Source organism: Thamnophis sirtalis, unplaced genomic scaffold (assembly GCF_051295495.1).
Source record: "Thamnophis sirtalis isolate CommonGarterSnake01/CBP01778 unplaced genomic scaffold, rThaSir2_p1.2 scaffold_7, whole genome shotgun sequence".
Classification (NCBI taxonomy): Eukaryota; Metazoa; Chordata; class Lepidosauria; order Squamata; family Natricidae; genus Thamnophis; species Thamnophis sirtalis.
The window spans coordinates 41,296,050-41,311,818 of record NW_028261387.1 but is presented as its reverse complement, the minus strand read 5'-3'; the positions used below and the strand labels follow the sequence as shown (position 1 = coordinate 41,311,818).

At 41.7% G+C, this 15,769-nt stretch overlaps 1 protein-coding gene across 4 annotated transcripts in view; it reads right to left on the bottom strand.

Moving 5' to 3' along the window:
* SLC6A9 (solute carrier family 6 member 9) overlaps positions 1-15,769 on the bottom strand; it is a 61,754-nt gene that overhangs the window by 4,313 nt on the left and 41,672 nt on the right. For all 4 annotated transcript variants that reach the window (XM_087719799.1, XM_087719798.1, XM_087719800.1 and 1 more), the window contains 9 exons: positions 7,296-7,452; positions 6,459-6,590; positions 4,495-4,750; positions 3,510-3,642; positions 2,693-2,827; positions 2,468-2,571; positions 1,528-1,765; positions 352-486; positions 138-237 (listed from right to left, as the gene is read on the bottom strand). In XM_087719799.1, coding sequence (XP_087575925.1) covers positions 138-237; positions 352-486; positions 1,528-1,765; positions 2,468-2,571; positions 2,693-2,827; positions 3,510-3,642; positions 4,495-4,750; positions 6,459-6,590; positions 7,296-7,452 — 1,390 coding nt within the window. The remainder of the gene's footprint in view (positions 1-137; positions 238-351; positions 487-1,527; positions 1,766-2,467; positions 2,572-2,692; positions 2,828-3,509; positions 3,643-4,494; positions 4,751-6,458; positions 6,591-7,295; positions 7,453-15,769) is intronic.

Sequence of the window (15,769 nt, the reverse complement as noted above, 5' to 3'; positions counted from 1 at the left end):
TTAATCTTTCGGTATTCCTGGCTGTCAGGTCCCCAGGGGAGTTCTGGCTGTACTGATCAAGTGCTAACTGTTGGAACATCAGTATTCCATTCTTGTATTGTTCCAATTAATCCATGGAATTGGCAGAAGTTACTCACCATAGACATACATAATGGCAACACACATGATGCATGAAATAACCACAAGTGAAAAACTTGCTGCATAATTGTCCATCAATGATAACCAATAAATACCAGCCTAGAGGAGAAACAAACGAAAAAGAAAACAATTAAGTACTGGATTAAGCAAGCCTTGCCCCTTTCAGCCTTAAAATGGGCTATTTCTGCCTTGCCCTTTAACTCTCCCTCATACCTGTGTGGTGAGTGGGATACCTAACAGAAAGCCCACCACAGCCACACCTAGAGTCACAAAAGTCTTCCGACGCAATATCCATTCATTTCCCACTTCATCCACAATGGCTGTGACAAGAGTTTCCAGGAGACAGAACTGAGGAAAACATAATGAAGAAGAAAAAGTAAACGATAAAATCACTGTTGGTTGGTGGTATATTTTACCAGTTATCTGAACTGCGCAAAATCATAAGAACCGGTTCGCTCAAATTGGTCCGAACCGGCTGAATCCCCACTCTTGCTTACAACTATTTGTTTACTAACCATTTGAACTTACAATAGTTTTGAGAAAAGTGACTTAGGACGGTTTGTCAGACGACCGTTGCAGCATCCCCATGGTCACGGGATCAAAATTTGGATGCTTGGCAACTGGTTTATATTTATGACAGTTGTCGTGTCCCACAGTCAACCTTCTCACAAGCAAAGTCAATGGGGAAGCCAGATTCATTTAACAACTGTGTTACTAACTTAAACATGGCACTGAATTCACTTAACAACTGTGACAAGAAAAGTTGTAAAATGGGGCAAAAGTCATTTAACAACGATCTCACTTAGCAACAGACATTTCGGGCTCAATTGTGGGTGCAAGCCAAGGACTACCTATGCATCAGTTTTGATTAATTTAAAGATTGGAGATCAGCAGGGCTTCTTAAGTGAATCGGCACTTGGGGCAAATGTACTTTATTTGGGAGGAGAATCTAGCGCTAATAGTTATGTTCAGTGCCTTAACCTGCCACCTACTCCCAGGTGGGTGTAGTCCAGATGTGTATGATTACAATTCTCATCATTCTAAGTCAGCATGAGAATTGATTATAAAACTTAAATATAATGGGAGCTTCAGCTTGATTCCATCTAGGATACAGAAGGCTGCCCTATTGGTACAGCTTCATTAGGACTCACTTTGCCATAAAGGAATTTGGAATGATAGTCATTCGGTATCAAAGTAATCATTCTCCATTTCCCATGATTTCCAAGCACCATTAACATCTTTCCTTCAAACTAGATGAATCAAGTTTGGGGCATATATGTACATACATATGTTTATTAACTAATTTAGCTTTCTCTGGAGTTGTAGCTTTCAGACATGTTGGGGACCTAGAATTGGTCCAAAGCATAAACTGCAAATAACTGTGTTTACCTGTGTACCCAGCCCCAGCAGGATGAGCATGAAGAAGAAGAGAACAGACCAAAAAGGGGAAACGGGGAGGAGTGTCAATGCCTCAGGATAGGCCACGAATGCCAAACCAGGGCCGTGGTCGGCCACCTTGGAGACATCCACTCCCAGGTGATGAGCCATGAAGCCGAGGATAGAGAAGATGACAAAACCTGCGTAGACACTGGTAGCACAGTTGGTAATGCTGATGATGATGCTGTCTCTGTGGGCACACAAAGTTGGGAGAGCTCATGAAAACTACAGCTGAACAGGAGAATCCTGAAGCAAGCCGAAAGATCTGCATCTAAAGAATGGGCTCCCATGTGTGATGTGCAAGTGGGTTTAGGTATTAAATTAGGGGAGAGGTTTATTTTTATTGTTATGTTTTATTTACATTTAACTATGTTTTAGTTAATTCGAGAAGACTATATTTTAATTCTTGCAGCCATCTTGAGCATCATTTGTTGGTAAGATGGGATATAAACCCATCTGACTTGTGCTTTCTAAAGGCAATCTTATGAAAGCCACCTGCACTTCTGAGATCCTTAGATGAAAGAAGGCAAAATTATTTAATTACAAAGAACAAAGAAAACACAACTTCTGTTTCAATTTGCCAAATTAATACAAAACATTATGTGAACTTGCATCATCTTCATAATTAATATGTACTTTGAGGCTGCTCCACTTCATGCTTTAAGACAAAACTAAACTTTCTAGTTCCTGTGTTTCAAAGAAAAGCTCAAAAACTATGCATTGTTTAAAATCAAGTTCCTCCACAATGGGAGAGACAAGGATTCTAGCAGTTTTATTACCTGACATCCCTACTATTTTTCATGCGGATTACTTTCTAGACATATGAACTACTATATATCACCCAAAAATCACTTTGTACATCTTTCCCCATCACTTCTATCAAACATCGTACCTGTAGCAGTTGTTGTGAAACTTGTTATATGACGCCATAGTAATGAGCCCACCCCAGGCACAGCCCAATGAATAGAAGATCTGAGAGGCAGCATCTCCCCATACCTATCAAAGATAAAAGATGTTACTGGGGAAACATAGTTGCCTCTTTAGTTTCGAATTAGAGGGAGATATGGCTCTGGGCTGCACAGCTTATGAACCCCTCTGTGATATCCCCTCTAAATACCTTTGCGTCAAGGATTTTGTTCCACTGTGGTGTCAGATAGTACGTGATGCCACTAACTGCACCTTCAAGAGTGATTCCCCGCACAAATAAGATTGTCAGCACCAGGTACGGGAATGTTGCTGTGAAATATACCACCTGAAAGAGGGGGGAGAAAAGGAGAGTTGAAGAGCATTCAGACATATTGCAAGTAGAAAACAGGTTCCAGCAACAATTTCTTCTCCCTGAACTTTGATTTCAGCAGCATGACTATCCTGTCATGCTATCCAAATAAGCTTTGACTCTCTTCCTCTTAATAGCAATAGCACTTAGACTTATATACCGCTTCACAGTGCTTTATAGTTCTCTCTAAGTGGTTTACAGAGTCAGCATATTATCCCCAACAATCTGGGTCCTCATTTTACCAATCTCGGAAGGATGGGGGGTTGAGTCAACCTTGAGTCGGTGAGACCCGAACTGCCAAACTGCTGGCAGCCGGCAGTCAGCAGAAGTAGCCTGCAGTACTGCACTCTAACCACTGCACCGCCGCAGCTCTTAAAATAAATACCCTATTGCAGCCACTATAGTTTAACAAATATATAGAATTTAATAAGTATTTAGGAATACCCATTTTTGACTAGATTATAAACCCACAGAATGAGATAAAGCCACTCTTATGTGACCAAGGATGAACATCAGGAGTGCTATGTCAATGTAAAACGGGAAAATAGTCCAGGACAAGGGTGTTTGCAGATGGGGTCAAAAGCCAATCTAAAAGCAGTAAAGGATTTATATGCAGTGCTTGGACACAGGTGAGTTAAGGAAGAGGAACACTACTTGCTTTTCCTGAGGATTTCACACTCTTGATGAGGCAGAGGAAGACGACAATCCAAGAGACACCCAAACAACCCAGCAGGGGAAGCCGCACTTCACCCAGATTCCCGATGTCATTAGAGAGCTTCAGTACATACCGCCTGGAAGAAAAGATAGGAGTATAAACTCCAATTTGCTAGCATTTTACATCCATTTCTAGCAAATTCACCAAACTAATTTGCATCCACAGCTCTCCAAAACTGGCACTCAAGATCAACAAATACAGGGGAAAATTTTTTTAAAGATGGGATAGTTAACTGCTTTGAACAAATTTTAGAGTCAAAAATTAAGTACACCAGTATATAGATGTTTATACTTCAGCACTACAAACTTACACCAGAATTTATGGAGATATTTTGTTTTCAACGACCTCTAATAAGAAACTCTTTAAAATGCAGGTGACAGTTAAGTCTATTAGAGTATAAATAGCTCCCCTAATATGATATTCTTCGATTTCCTAATTCAAGGAACAAAATAAATTTATTTCAACTCTAGTAAAAAATACTGTGATTTTATTTTCTTCCCTACTGTTTCCATCCCTTGGGTCCAGCACTAGTCTTATCTACCTGTGATTATAAAGCACGTTAATAACATATGTCTCTGCCTCACTGGTGGGTTGCTAGCCAGTTTACTAACCGTTTGCTTGTGCTTGTGCGCAATGTTTCTGCGCATGCGCAGAAGTGTCTGGGCGGGTGGGCGGAGGCTCCTGCAGCTGCCACTACCGCTTTGGCCAAACAACCCACCACTGCTCTGCCTACATCCAATCTTTCTGCTACCTGTTTCATTTGAAGCAACATCTTTCCAATATGCAACATCATCCCCAGTAAGTGTAATAACTAATGTTCAGAAGTGATCAGATCAGATTATTCCCACAGAAGAAAATCTCTCACAAACCAATTCCCATTTCCCCCCATAGCCATTTACTTAATTATCCTCCCTTCCCCCATTATCACCTCCAATATTCCTCACTGGGGCTAGTGCGCTTCAGAGTCTGGTTGAAGATGCGTGTGATGTTGAGTGATGAACCCATTGAGCTGTTGGTAACATCCAACACACTGGTGCAATTTCCTGTATTCCAAAAGTTATTACAGTATGTCCAGGGTAGCACCCGTGTCATTGAAGAGAAGAAATAATAGAAGGCGATACAGATCACAACATTGTAATAGATTCCAATGTAGCTGGAGACAACCATCATACCATAGCCAACACCTGAAGGAAATAAAGTATAAAGATAAATAGAAAGATTTTGAGATGTGAGTTTGCTGCTAAATGTAAAAGATAGAACACATTGATGTTGGAATTGTAAAACAGAGGATGTAAGTTGGCAGGGGCATGTTTAATTTAAAGCAGAAACAATAAAGTCCATGAGGCTAGTTTATGATACAGAGTTAGGTCCTGCCAACACTTACACACACTGATTAGGTTTATGCAACTAAAACAATACTGCGGTTTGTGGTTCAGCATGGTTTTTGGAACCCAGCCATTGTCCTATCCAGTTGTGTGGATCAGACTATCCATTAAGCCATTATATGGTTCGTTGAAGCGTATGCAAGGAGGTGAACACCACAATTAGAATTGGCTGCTGGTGGTTTAGCATTAAATATCTAGTGCAAACACTGACATTACAGGCTTCTGCTTCCAGATTCAAAACAGCAGAAATGCAGCCATGAGGTGGGAAGCAGAAGACTACATATGAATAGTAATGTATCTAGATTAGAGGGACCATAACTCATACATTTACAACTGGGCAGAATAAATCTGGCAAAAGCTAGTGCTAGGAAGTAAATATTTTGACCTTTTCTTTTGGATTTATTGTGAACTTCAGATTTTCTACCTTAAAAAAAAAGCAAATTCTCTGAAATGAAAATACAAGTTTGTTGCTAGGCATTCAATCAGGTTTTAACAATAATCAGATATGGTTCTAGAAATTGTGTTCACATCATATAGCTGAGAGTTATCCAGTCCTCTGGCTAATTACCTCAGCTCCATGCCAGTTAGATCAAAACTGGATGGCATACAGCAGCCATTTTTAAAATCCTAGAGTTGCTGCAAGGAAGCTGAAGGGACATCTTTTCTTTCCAGTTCCTCTTCACATTGGAGGCAGAAATATGTATTTGTCTGATCAGGATAGTCATAAGTGGATGTGATAGGCATCCACCATTGTTTGTTTTATTTTATTTTTTGTTTTCCTTCCTTCCTTCCTTCCTTCCTTCCTTCCTTCCTTCCTTCCTTCCTTCCTTCCTTCCTTCCTTCTTCTTTTTTCAAGACATATGCAGCAAGTTGAGATTTTGTCAAATGATGAAATGTGCATTGTGACATGAGGACATAATTTCTGCCATTTACATTCTTGTGCGCAATTTTGCAATGTAAATAGAAAGGGACTAGGACCTGTACTGCACTGCATCTATGCATGCTGTGTCATCTGCACCCTTCCTTGTCCTGCAGAGATACCTCTCTCTGTGTGTGTGTGTGTGTGTGTGTGTGTGTGTGTGTTTGTTTGTGTGTCCCCTAGAGAAGTGTCTTTAGGACTCCAATTCTGCCTCAGAAAAAGAAAGTAATAGTCCATTCACAGGAAGCAATGTGGATGATGTAGCTGACCTGGAAGTGGGGTAGGGTAGCAACTTTCATTTCCAACTACTAAAATTCTCTGCTTTAAAATGTTTGTAAAACATACTAATATATCTAATGATACAGATTTCTCATTTGATAATGCCAGTGTGTCTTGAAAAATCTCAGCTCAGACATTTTGTTTCCTGAAACAATGGAGAATATAGTGTTCCCTGCCACACATTTCAGCTCTGATTTATGGTAGAACTGGCCCTGCTGTAACACCGGGAAGGGGGGGCGCACACAGGATCCAGATGGAGAATGTGATTGTGGCAGTATTCTGAGGGAGTGTCCATTGATTCTCTCTCACCTTTGAACATGGGGCTGATCTTCCAGACACCCAAGCAGCCCTGGCTAGCAAATTGTCCAAAAGAGAGTTCCAAGAAAAACAGGGGGATTCCACAGAACACCAACATGATGAAATAGGGAAACATGAAAGCACCTAGAGGCAGAATAAAAGGAAGAAATCAGCCTTACAGGATTTCAGGAGTAGAAGTCATGCTCTATATGCCAAAGTTAAATTCAGTTCTGGGCATCTGCAGTTATAAAAGGTCAACATAAAATAAGAAAGCACTGGATAAGGTTTAAAAACAACCTGAGTTGAGGACAGCTTCTTATTCTCGGATTGAGGAAATGGAGGATTTTAAAGCCATTAAGAAATAAAAAGTACATTTTAGGTTTTATTCGAAATGGGGATAAAGCCCGCTATTTGTGCCAGTAATTCCCAGCTGTTTCAAGCAGTCCTTTCATATAATCTCAACGCCAGTACATGCAATTGGTAGTTTAGTTGGGCTTTCCCCAATCTGGTGCCTTCCAGAAGTGTTTGGGCTATTAGTTTAAGAATTCCCAGACGGGTTTGGTTCACAAGTCCTGAAAATCATAACTTAATACATTCAAAGTACCCCTGGTCAGGAAGGTAAGACAGCATATAGCTTCCCATCTTGAGTCTCAGATTGTTAGGACATTACAGCAAAAGGCCCACCATTTCCTGTTGTGCTGAAGCAGAGACGGATGAAGAATCAATCATGAAGAGCTTCTCTGCTACCAGCAACTTTCTACTTTTCGGGCCAGAGTATGGTAGACCCATGCTCCCACACAGTCTTCACCAGCCTTTCCACAAACACAGTGCTCTGACCTCCGTACTCACCTCCCCCATTGCGGTAGCAGAGGTAAGGGAAGCGCCACACATTGCCAAGCCCAACTGCATAGCCGACACTCGTGAGAACAAATTCAATCTGGTTGCCCCAGTTGCCTCGCTTGATATTCTCATCTCGCTTACGTGTTTCACCAGGCACAGCCCCATTCTGCCAAAAGAGGAAGGACAGTTATTACTGCTAGGCTTGTAAAGAAAGGTTTGATTCTATGCAGGCTTTTTCTGGAGCTCCTTCTAGAGATGCAAAGAAGGAACAGCCAGATATGAAAACACAGCCTACACCCACTTTATCTAACACAGGATAATGAGGAAAAAGCTGCACTCTGGTTGTTTTATGTCTCTCCCCCTCCCCAACTGATGGAAAGGGAGGCAAGGATGGAGAATCTGAGGATGTAATGGGGCTGCTACCTCCTGCTTGCCCAGCTGAATAATCCTGGGTCAAGCTGTAGGAAAGCTGGCAGCTGCAACACATACAAAGCAGGCATGAGATGAGGCGGCACAAAGGAACCTCTGTTCCTCTTTCTTTTGCCTGCCCAATGATCCAGCATAAGAGACCCCAGGCAGGGCCAGTTACTCTAGTCGCCCACTGTGCAACTGAGCCCCCACAAGATCAGAGAAGCCTTGCTAACTGAGACAAAGACTCATCTAATCCATGTTATCTTTCCATCTTTGGCCAACTAGATTCATTTGGGAAGCGCAAAACCAAAGCTCCAGGTCAACAGCTCTCCCTTATTGCTTGTTCCCAGCAGATGGTTATTTATAGATATAAAGGTCCAATTATTTTAGGAATCACCTTCTTTTGCGGTGCTTCCCTATCTATAGACCATGTGCAAATGCTGCCCAGAATATGTTCTCCAGGAACCTGTCTTCACTTTTGAAAACTATTTAAACTAACAATTGCATCTAGTGGTAGGGAGTTTGACATGTTAATTATTATTTGAAAAAAGAAGCCAGATGCACTTCTCTTCGTGGCAACCTCAGAAATCAAACTCAGACTCTTGAACTCTCTTAAATTCTTTGGTGGGAATTTAATATATATATTTTGCCTACTTAGTATGTAATTTAAAACAATCCTCGTTGATATGATTTGTTCCCCATTCCAATAGGTTAAGTTGCAATTCCATTTTTCTCCAGGCAAACTTGCACCAGTTCAGTGAGTGGGAGAGTGGGTGGGGGAATCAACTAAATACTGATTAGCTTAAAGTAAGGTAATTTTAAAATATTTCAAATAAAGGCAATAATATAATTGCACATGTGCAAAATAAGATAACCAGTAGAGGGTGCCAAAGGATATAAACATCTATAATATTCTGTTGCCAAGTAATGGTCAATTGAATTTGCTACCAGATATGGTAACTGTTTAAATCCCTTTGTATCATAATGAAAGCGGTGAGCAAAATTATTCGTTTTCCCTATCTTAGCATTTAGCATTAGGATTTAATGTAAATTATATTTTTTATAGAATCAGGAATGATAAATTACCATTTGTATAATTATTACAAATTCAACGTTCTTCATATTTATTACCTCTGTATATAACCCGTTCTTAGAAGTTGCTTATTCTGAGTCACACTGTTAAACTCAGTATTTTTCAGGGTGCCAGGTTTGATGGCAGCTTTCTTTATTTTCAAGCAGGAATCTTTCCCATTTTTTTCTGTAGGTCCTGGATATGGGATCATGTATGTGCAAAACACGTATCTGAACTTCAAGGTATAGCTTTTCCTTTTGGGATAGGAGAATATTAGTTTTCCACTGAAGGATAGATCGATATTGGGGCTTAGAAAGAGCAGCTTAAGGACATGTGATGACTATGTATGTACTTAGCCAGGTTCACATTTATTCATATAACATGCTGAGCTTGATTAATGTTTGTTTGTCTGTGTGTGTGTGTGTGTGTTTCATAGGTTTCACAAAGCCAGTTTTTTCAGTTCATTTATTGTTTGCTTGTTTGTTTATTAGGCACCTGTCTTTCATTCAGAAGCTCAAAACATCATATTAGCAATCTAACTTCCTCTTTTTCTTCACAACAAAAGAACCTAGGAAATTGGTTGGGCTGAGAGAAAATGGCTCCGTGGCTGAGAGGGGAATACAATCTGAAACTCCTGGCCCTAGTCCAGTACTCTAACCATATTGCTTTAATGTTTTCTGCAAAAGCAGAAATGAGTTTGTTTGTTTGTTTATTTAGTTTTTGATTTGATTTGATTTGCTTGTATGCTTGTTGCTTGTATCCTTACGATTTATATTGATATTGTTTCCTGATTGCTTATTTGTACCCTATGACAATCATTAAATGTTGTACCTTATTATTCTTGACGAATGTATCTTGTCTTTTTATGTACACTGAGAGCATATGCACCAAAGACAAATTCCTTGTGTGTCCAATCACACTTGGCCAATAAAGAATTCTATTCTATTCTGCAAATTTGATGAGTTCCCCATTTATCCCCTCATCCAGATCATTGATGACGATGTTGAAGAATACTGGGCCTAAAACAGAGCCTTGGGGTACTCCACTGCATACCTCCCTCCATGTAGATGCAGTTCCATTGAGGACTGCACGTTGAGTGAGGTTGGTCAGCCAGTTACGAATCCATCTGGTGGTGATGCTGTCTAACCCACATTTTTCTACTTTATCTAGTAGTAGGTAGTCTACTTTATCAAATGCCTTGCTGAAATCCAAGTAAATTATATCGACGGCATTCTTCTGGTCCACTAATTTTGTCACTTCGTCAAAGAATGCAATAAGATTATATTCTATAATATATAATAAGATTAGATTAGATAAAATTCTATTCTATTCTTTTTTATTTCTGTAGCTGCCAATCTTAGCAAATAACTCTGGGCAATTCACATATATCCAAAACATATCATATATTACAATTAAAATTTTTAGAAAAACATTTTAAAACAAAAATATTAAAAAGCATTAAAACAATAAAAAACATTATGTCTAATCTGAAGTACGTACAAAAGCAAGGTATATTGACTATATAGCCAATATAGCCAAGAGGTGGGGCCTTTGGCACATGTAGGCTGGGGAGCATAGCCAATTTGTTTAGAGCTTTATAGAAGGCTAACAGGGTTGGGGGCATGCTAATCTTGAAGGGAGGATGTTTCACAGAGCAGGGGCCCTTGCAGAAAAACCTCACCTTCTAGTCCCTGTCAGCCAACATTCTTTGTCCATTCTATTTGACCTGGTTGGATGGGTAGGGACCAGGGGTGGGTTTCAACCGGTTCGCACCGGTCCCTGCGATCCGGTTGGTCGCCGAACCCGGAAGTAAGTAACTTCCGGGAATGGCGAAGCCCCCCCCCCCCGCGCCCACCCGCGCCCGCGCGCGCCCACACACCCGCGCCCGCTCCTTACCCGGTTTTTACAAATTCTGAGCTTCCACGCATGCGCAGAACACATACAGCGCCTGCGCGATCCTCCAGGAGCAGCTGGAGCATTGCACAGACGCTAGTACGCATGTGCGCGCCGCGTGCGTACACGCACGCGCTGTGTGTGTGAGGACGCCGCACGCGTGCGCGAGGACGCCGCCGGCCTCGTTCCAACCGAACCGGTTGGAACGGGGCGAGAAACCCACCCCTGGTAGGGACTCTAGAAAAAAGCCGACCTTTTCAGGTACCTTCATCCCAAGTCATGATACAATAAACAGGTTAAGGACGTTTTACGAAGGCAACCAATGTATACTGGATAAATTCAAAGCAAGAGCTTTCTGCTTCATAGTTCAGTTTCTTACCTGAACTAAGTTACATCAAGTTCACTTTATACCAGTAAACAACCACGAACCAAAAAGAGAGAGGCTATCAAGATAGAGGATAATGTATTCAAAAGAACGAGTGGAAATGCTTGGATTGTCCTTAGTGCCCTTAATAGGTTATGAGATGTATTATTTCCTTTCTTCAAATTCCTACCTTGATTAAATCAAATTAGCAATCTGCTGTCCAAGTTACAAGTATAATTTGAAGAAAAAAAAGAGTGGTCAAGCAAAAGCCGCCATTCTGAAGCAGTATCAGTTAATATATTGGACTGTGACCGGGGAAACCTACAGTTAAATCTCAACTTGACCACTGGAGGTTTTTTTTGTAGCAGTGATTATAGCTCCACCCCAAATCCTTTACAGGAATACTGCTGTGATGATAAAATGATGAGAGGCCTCTAGATATGCCACCCTAAATTTCTAGAGCAGGGATGGCTAACCTTTTTGTTGTTGGTGCAAAAAATGCGAGCAGCATGTGTGATAGTGCATGTGCGTGCCGGCACCCATGATGCAAAGCGCAGCCCCACATGCACATGTACGCACAAACCCCCACATGCTCCCCACACACACATGCTGCATTGCCGGTGCGCTGTTCGCCACCAAGCTGAGCTTGGTATTTCCTCCAGGGGGCGGGGGGGGCTGTTTTCGCCCTCTCCAGGCTCCAGGAAAGCCTCCGGAAACTGGGGACAGCGAAAACAGCTCCCCGCCAGCTCTCCGGAAAGCCCAAAAATCAGCTGGCTGGTGTGCGCATGCACGCTGGAGATGACATAGGGCAATGGCTCATGTGCCCGCAGAGATGGCTCCATGTGCCACCTGTGGCACACATGCCATAGGTTTGCCATCACGGTTCTAGAGGAAATAGTAATGTATAAATGTAAAAATATACTTTCCCCACTGGAAGAATATGGTAGGCACTTCCAGACAAGCTGTTGTTGTGAAATTATAGTGCCTTAGTCCTGGTGTGAGGGGGGGGGGGGAACCTGTCTTTGGACAGGGAACCTTTAAAAGTTGTGCTTCTCAAACTACTCACTGAACCTGTGATCAGTACAATAATTTCTAGGATGTAATGAAGGGGCATGACCAGAAGAGGGAACTTCATGCCTCTCACAACTCCAGCTCTACAATCGGCTGCTATTACATAAAGGATGCTAAAGCAAGCTTGGCCCATTGCTCTCCCAAATGAACCTATTGCTATCCCAAGCCCCAAAAGACCTGGATGCATGCTCCCATCCTCTCTGCCCCATAGGGAGAAAAAAAGGGAGCAAACAACCTATTGTTGCCTACATTCTGGGCTGATACAGGCACATTTTAGTTCTGGAACAGCAGCTTGCACAGATGCCCAAACAAGATGGGATGCTGACATCAAGCATGAACCCTTTTCTAGGACAATACAAATGGATCTTTTGTCCGTCTAGCTCCACACTGGCACCACCACTTCTCTGTATCTCCCAACAGAACAATAGCAAAGTTCAGATCAAATGGGGAGCAGGGAGGAGAGTTCCTCACAAAAAAAACACTTTCTCATCCAGATATGGGGAATGAATTCCTGGCTTTGTGCTGGAACAAGAGTCTCCTGGATGCCGTGGCTCTTATGCTGCCTTTCATTCTATTGTGAGTTGATAGAAGCTACCCACTTCACTTGCAAACTAAATTGGAACTTTGATGGTCCACATCTCCTATGCGGGTGGAATAGATGCCTACATCAATTTCCACCAGTTCAGTTCAACCTTTGTTTTACAACTTTACATATTCAGAAAGAATTCAAAAGTGGACCGACGGTATATGTCAGCCACTTATAATAAAACAACAGATCATGAATTTCCTTTTTGAGATCATAGCAGAATTCTTCAGACAGAGCAGAGGAACAAAGTCAGAGGTGGATTGCTCTCAGTTCGGCACGGATCAGGTGAACCAGTGGTAGCGGCAGTGAGAGGCTCCGCCCACCCACCTGGCCACTTCTCTGCATGCGCAGAAGCGTTGCATGCAAACACGCCCGAACTGGTAGTAAAAAAATTGGCAACCCACCACTGAACAAAGTAGCCTTTTTATAACCAAAGAGCAAAGAGATGCGACTGAGATACTTGTCCATCCTTAATAGCCAGGAGATTGCAAGCTTTGGATTGTACCGGTTTCATTTCACTATTAACTAATAACAATGTGATTTTTGGAAATTTTATATTCAAAAAACTTGTGTTTGGTCCAACAAAAAATATTGACTGGCATCATATGAATCCTGGCTGTTGAATAGCTTGCACATTGAGTGCTATATTAGTCATTCAAATGCAATATCTCTGCTGAGGAGAGAAAGGAGTTGAAGAAATGGTTCCTCTGTGGCCTAATGGAAGATTTAGTGGCCAGCACTGCTCAAATAAAAATAGAGGGGGAAGAAGACATGGCTTCCTAGACACATGAGATGTGTCCAAAAATAACACCTGGACAAGATCATTTCACAGAATCCTCAATTTAAAAAAAAAATCTCCCTTACGCCCTGCCTCATAGGACACGACACAGTTCTTGGATGTATATTATGCTGTTCAATCAATTGCTAACAACTGCTATAAGTGCTTAACAAATGGAAACTGTCATTCCAGTTCTGCTTTCTGCCACCAAGATGGGATGGGGCTGGCAGACAGTGAATTGTGCACTTCAGCGTGTCATTCAATTAGAGATAGCAGTTGCATGGGCACAGAAATGCCAAGAAACCATCTTCTCCACTAATTTGGGAGAAAAGACTGGCAGAATGCAATGGGGGAAGGGTTGGGCCTTCTACAAATAACCATAGCTGCCCATGACCCTTGGGAACCGAAGGTGAGGGTCATCTAGAATGTTAAGCTTGGTGGGAGCAAAAACATGTAAAACATAGGATTACCTTTTGGATTAGAGGAAACTATTACTTTGGGTACTCCTGAGATACTCCTTCCTGATCATGTTGTTTTACTCTCCAAATCACTGGCCAAATGAAAATACCGTAGGATAAAATTCTTTTATGTCACTATAAATATTGACATAAATAATTCAAATTCTACTGTATTTCTTGTCTGTGTCTATACCTGACCTTTTGGAAACTTGAAAACTTACACCATAATAAACAAGATCTTGGAAAGAATGCAGATAAGATAAATCTCTGAAATTTTTGCACATTCATCCCAAGCAATGTGGGGAGATAAGGGAATTGGCCCCTTGGCTCAATACTGTATTTCAAAAGTGATACAATATCATGGTCATGATGGAGTGATTATGTAAGAGTAACCTACTTAATCCGACCTTAGTTTTTGTCCTTTCAGTCCATTTCATCAGATGTGTGACGTATTGGAGCCAGTTGGCAAAGTGTGCACACACACATGTAGCAAAATAGACAATATATACTTTGTGACATTTCAAATAAAGCTTAAATAAATGCAAAAGCAGCATTTACAATACAACAGCAGGGAACGGCGATTACATAATTGTTGCTGTGGGCCAAGAAATCAATGTTCTTGTTCATATCGAAATGAAAAATAATCTACCTTGATTAGAAGTTTGCAGTTGCATGATGAAATATCTTTTGAGTGTTTATGCACTGAAGAACGGCATTTTTCAGATCAGCTGGGTTTATTTTAACATGGATGGGGGGGGGAGGTTGCTCTGCTATTTTTTGATTATAATACAAATATCTCATTAATTTTCTCACGTAAGACCTGAGCTGGCAATGCTGCCACATTTAGCAAACTTTCAGTGTGGAGAATTGGGGGTGGGTGGGTGAAAAATGTAGAAAGACCCTAGAGCTGAGCTTCAGATGACTGCATCCCTGCATCCCTTGGCAGCCTTGCCATTGCCTTTTTCTGGGTTGTTTTTCAACTTCTCAGAATGTAGCCAGAATCAACTGACTTTATTTTCAGGCGGTTCTTGATTCTCTCAAACAATCCAGGCTTTGGGATTGCATAGACATGCCGTGATATTCACACCTTCACCTTCTATTGCCTATTAAGGTGCTACTTCTCCTGAGCCACAGCGGCCTGGATGCAGCTTCTCTCTTTTGTATTGTGAAATATATAGCAGGACAGAGAGCTGAGATTCCGGAGTGCCTTTTCCTTTTGGCCAGTACAACTTTCAATATGGTTGAGCAAGGAATCTGGGGCAGAGAGAGGAAGCACTGGTCTCCCGCCCTTGTCCCACGGAAGCAGGGAATCCAGATGCTGTAAATCAAACAACTAGCTCCTTCCCTGCTCTGCTTGTCCTTCCTGCTTCGATTGAGTCCCTGCTTGGGGCTTAGGGACATTCATGCTCCCTGAGCCCTGGGTCAGGACAAGATGTTCAGGTAGGAGCCACATGTGGCTGAGTGGCACGTTTGCCTATGCAATGAATTGGTTGTCTGCCTGGTTACACAACACTACAAAGGAAATTTGGTACACCATCTGGGAGTCTTTGCTATAAACAGCTATGATGAACGAGATGCTCCAGGCAGGCCTTTTCCAACTTGTTGCCCTCCAGATGGGCCAGATTACAATGCACAGAATTCCCAGCCAGCTAGTGCTTTCCTAGCCAGCCAGGACGCTGAAAGGATTCTCATTTGGGAAAAAAGCTGCTCCAATGTATCCTGCAACCTACAAGAGCATCATCTTTATTCTGGAATTTGACATGTTTCAAATTGGCCAGCTGAACTGGAACAAGACAAATGAACAATAAAGAAACAGGTGCATTTGAGATCTCAATTCAGAAGCACAATAC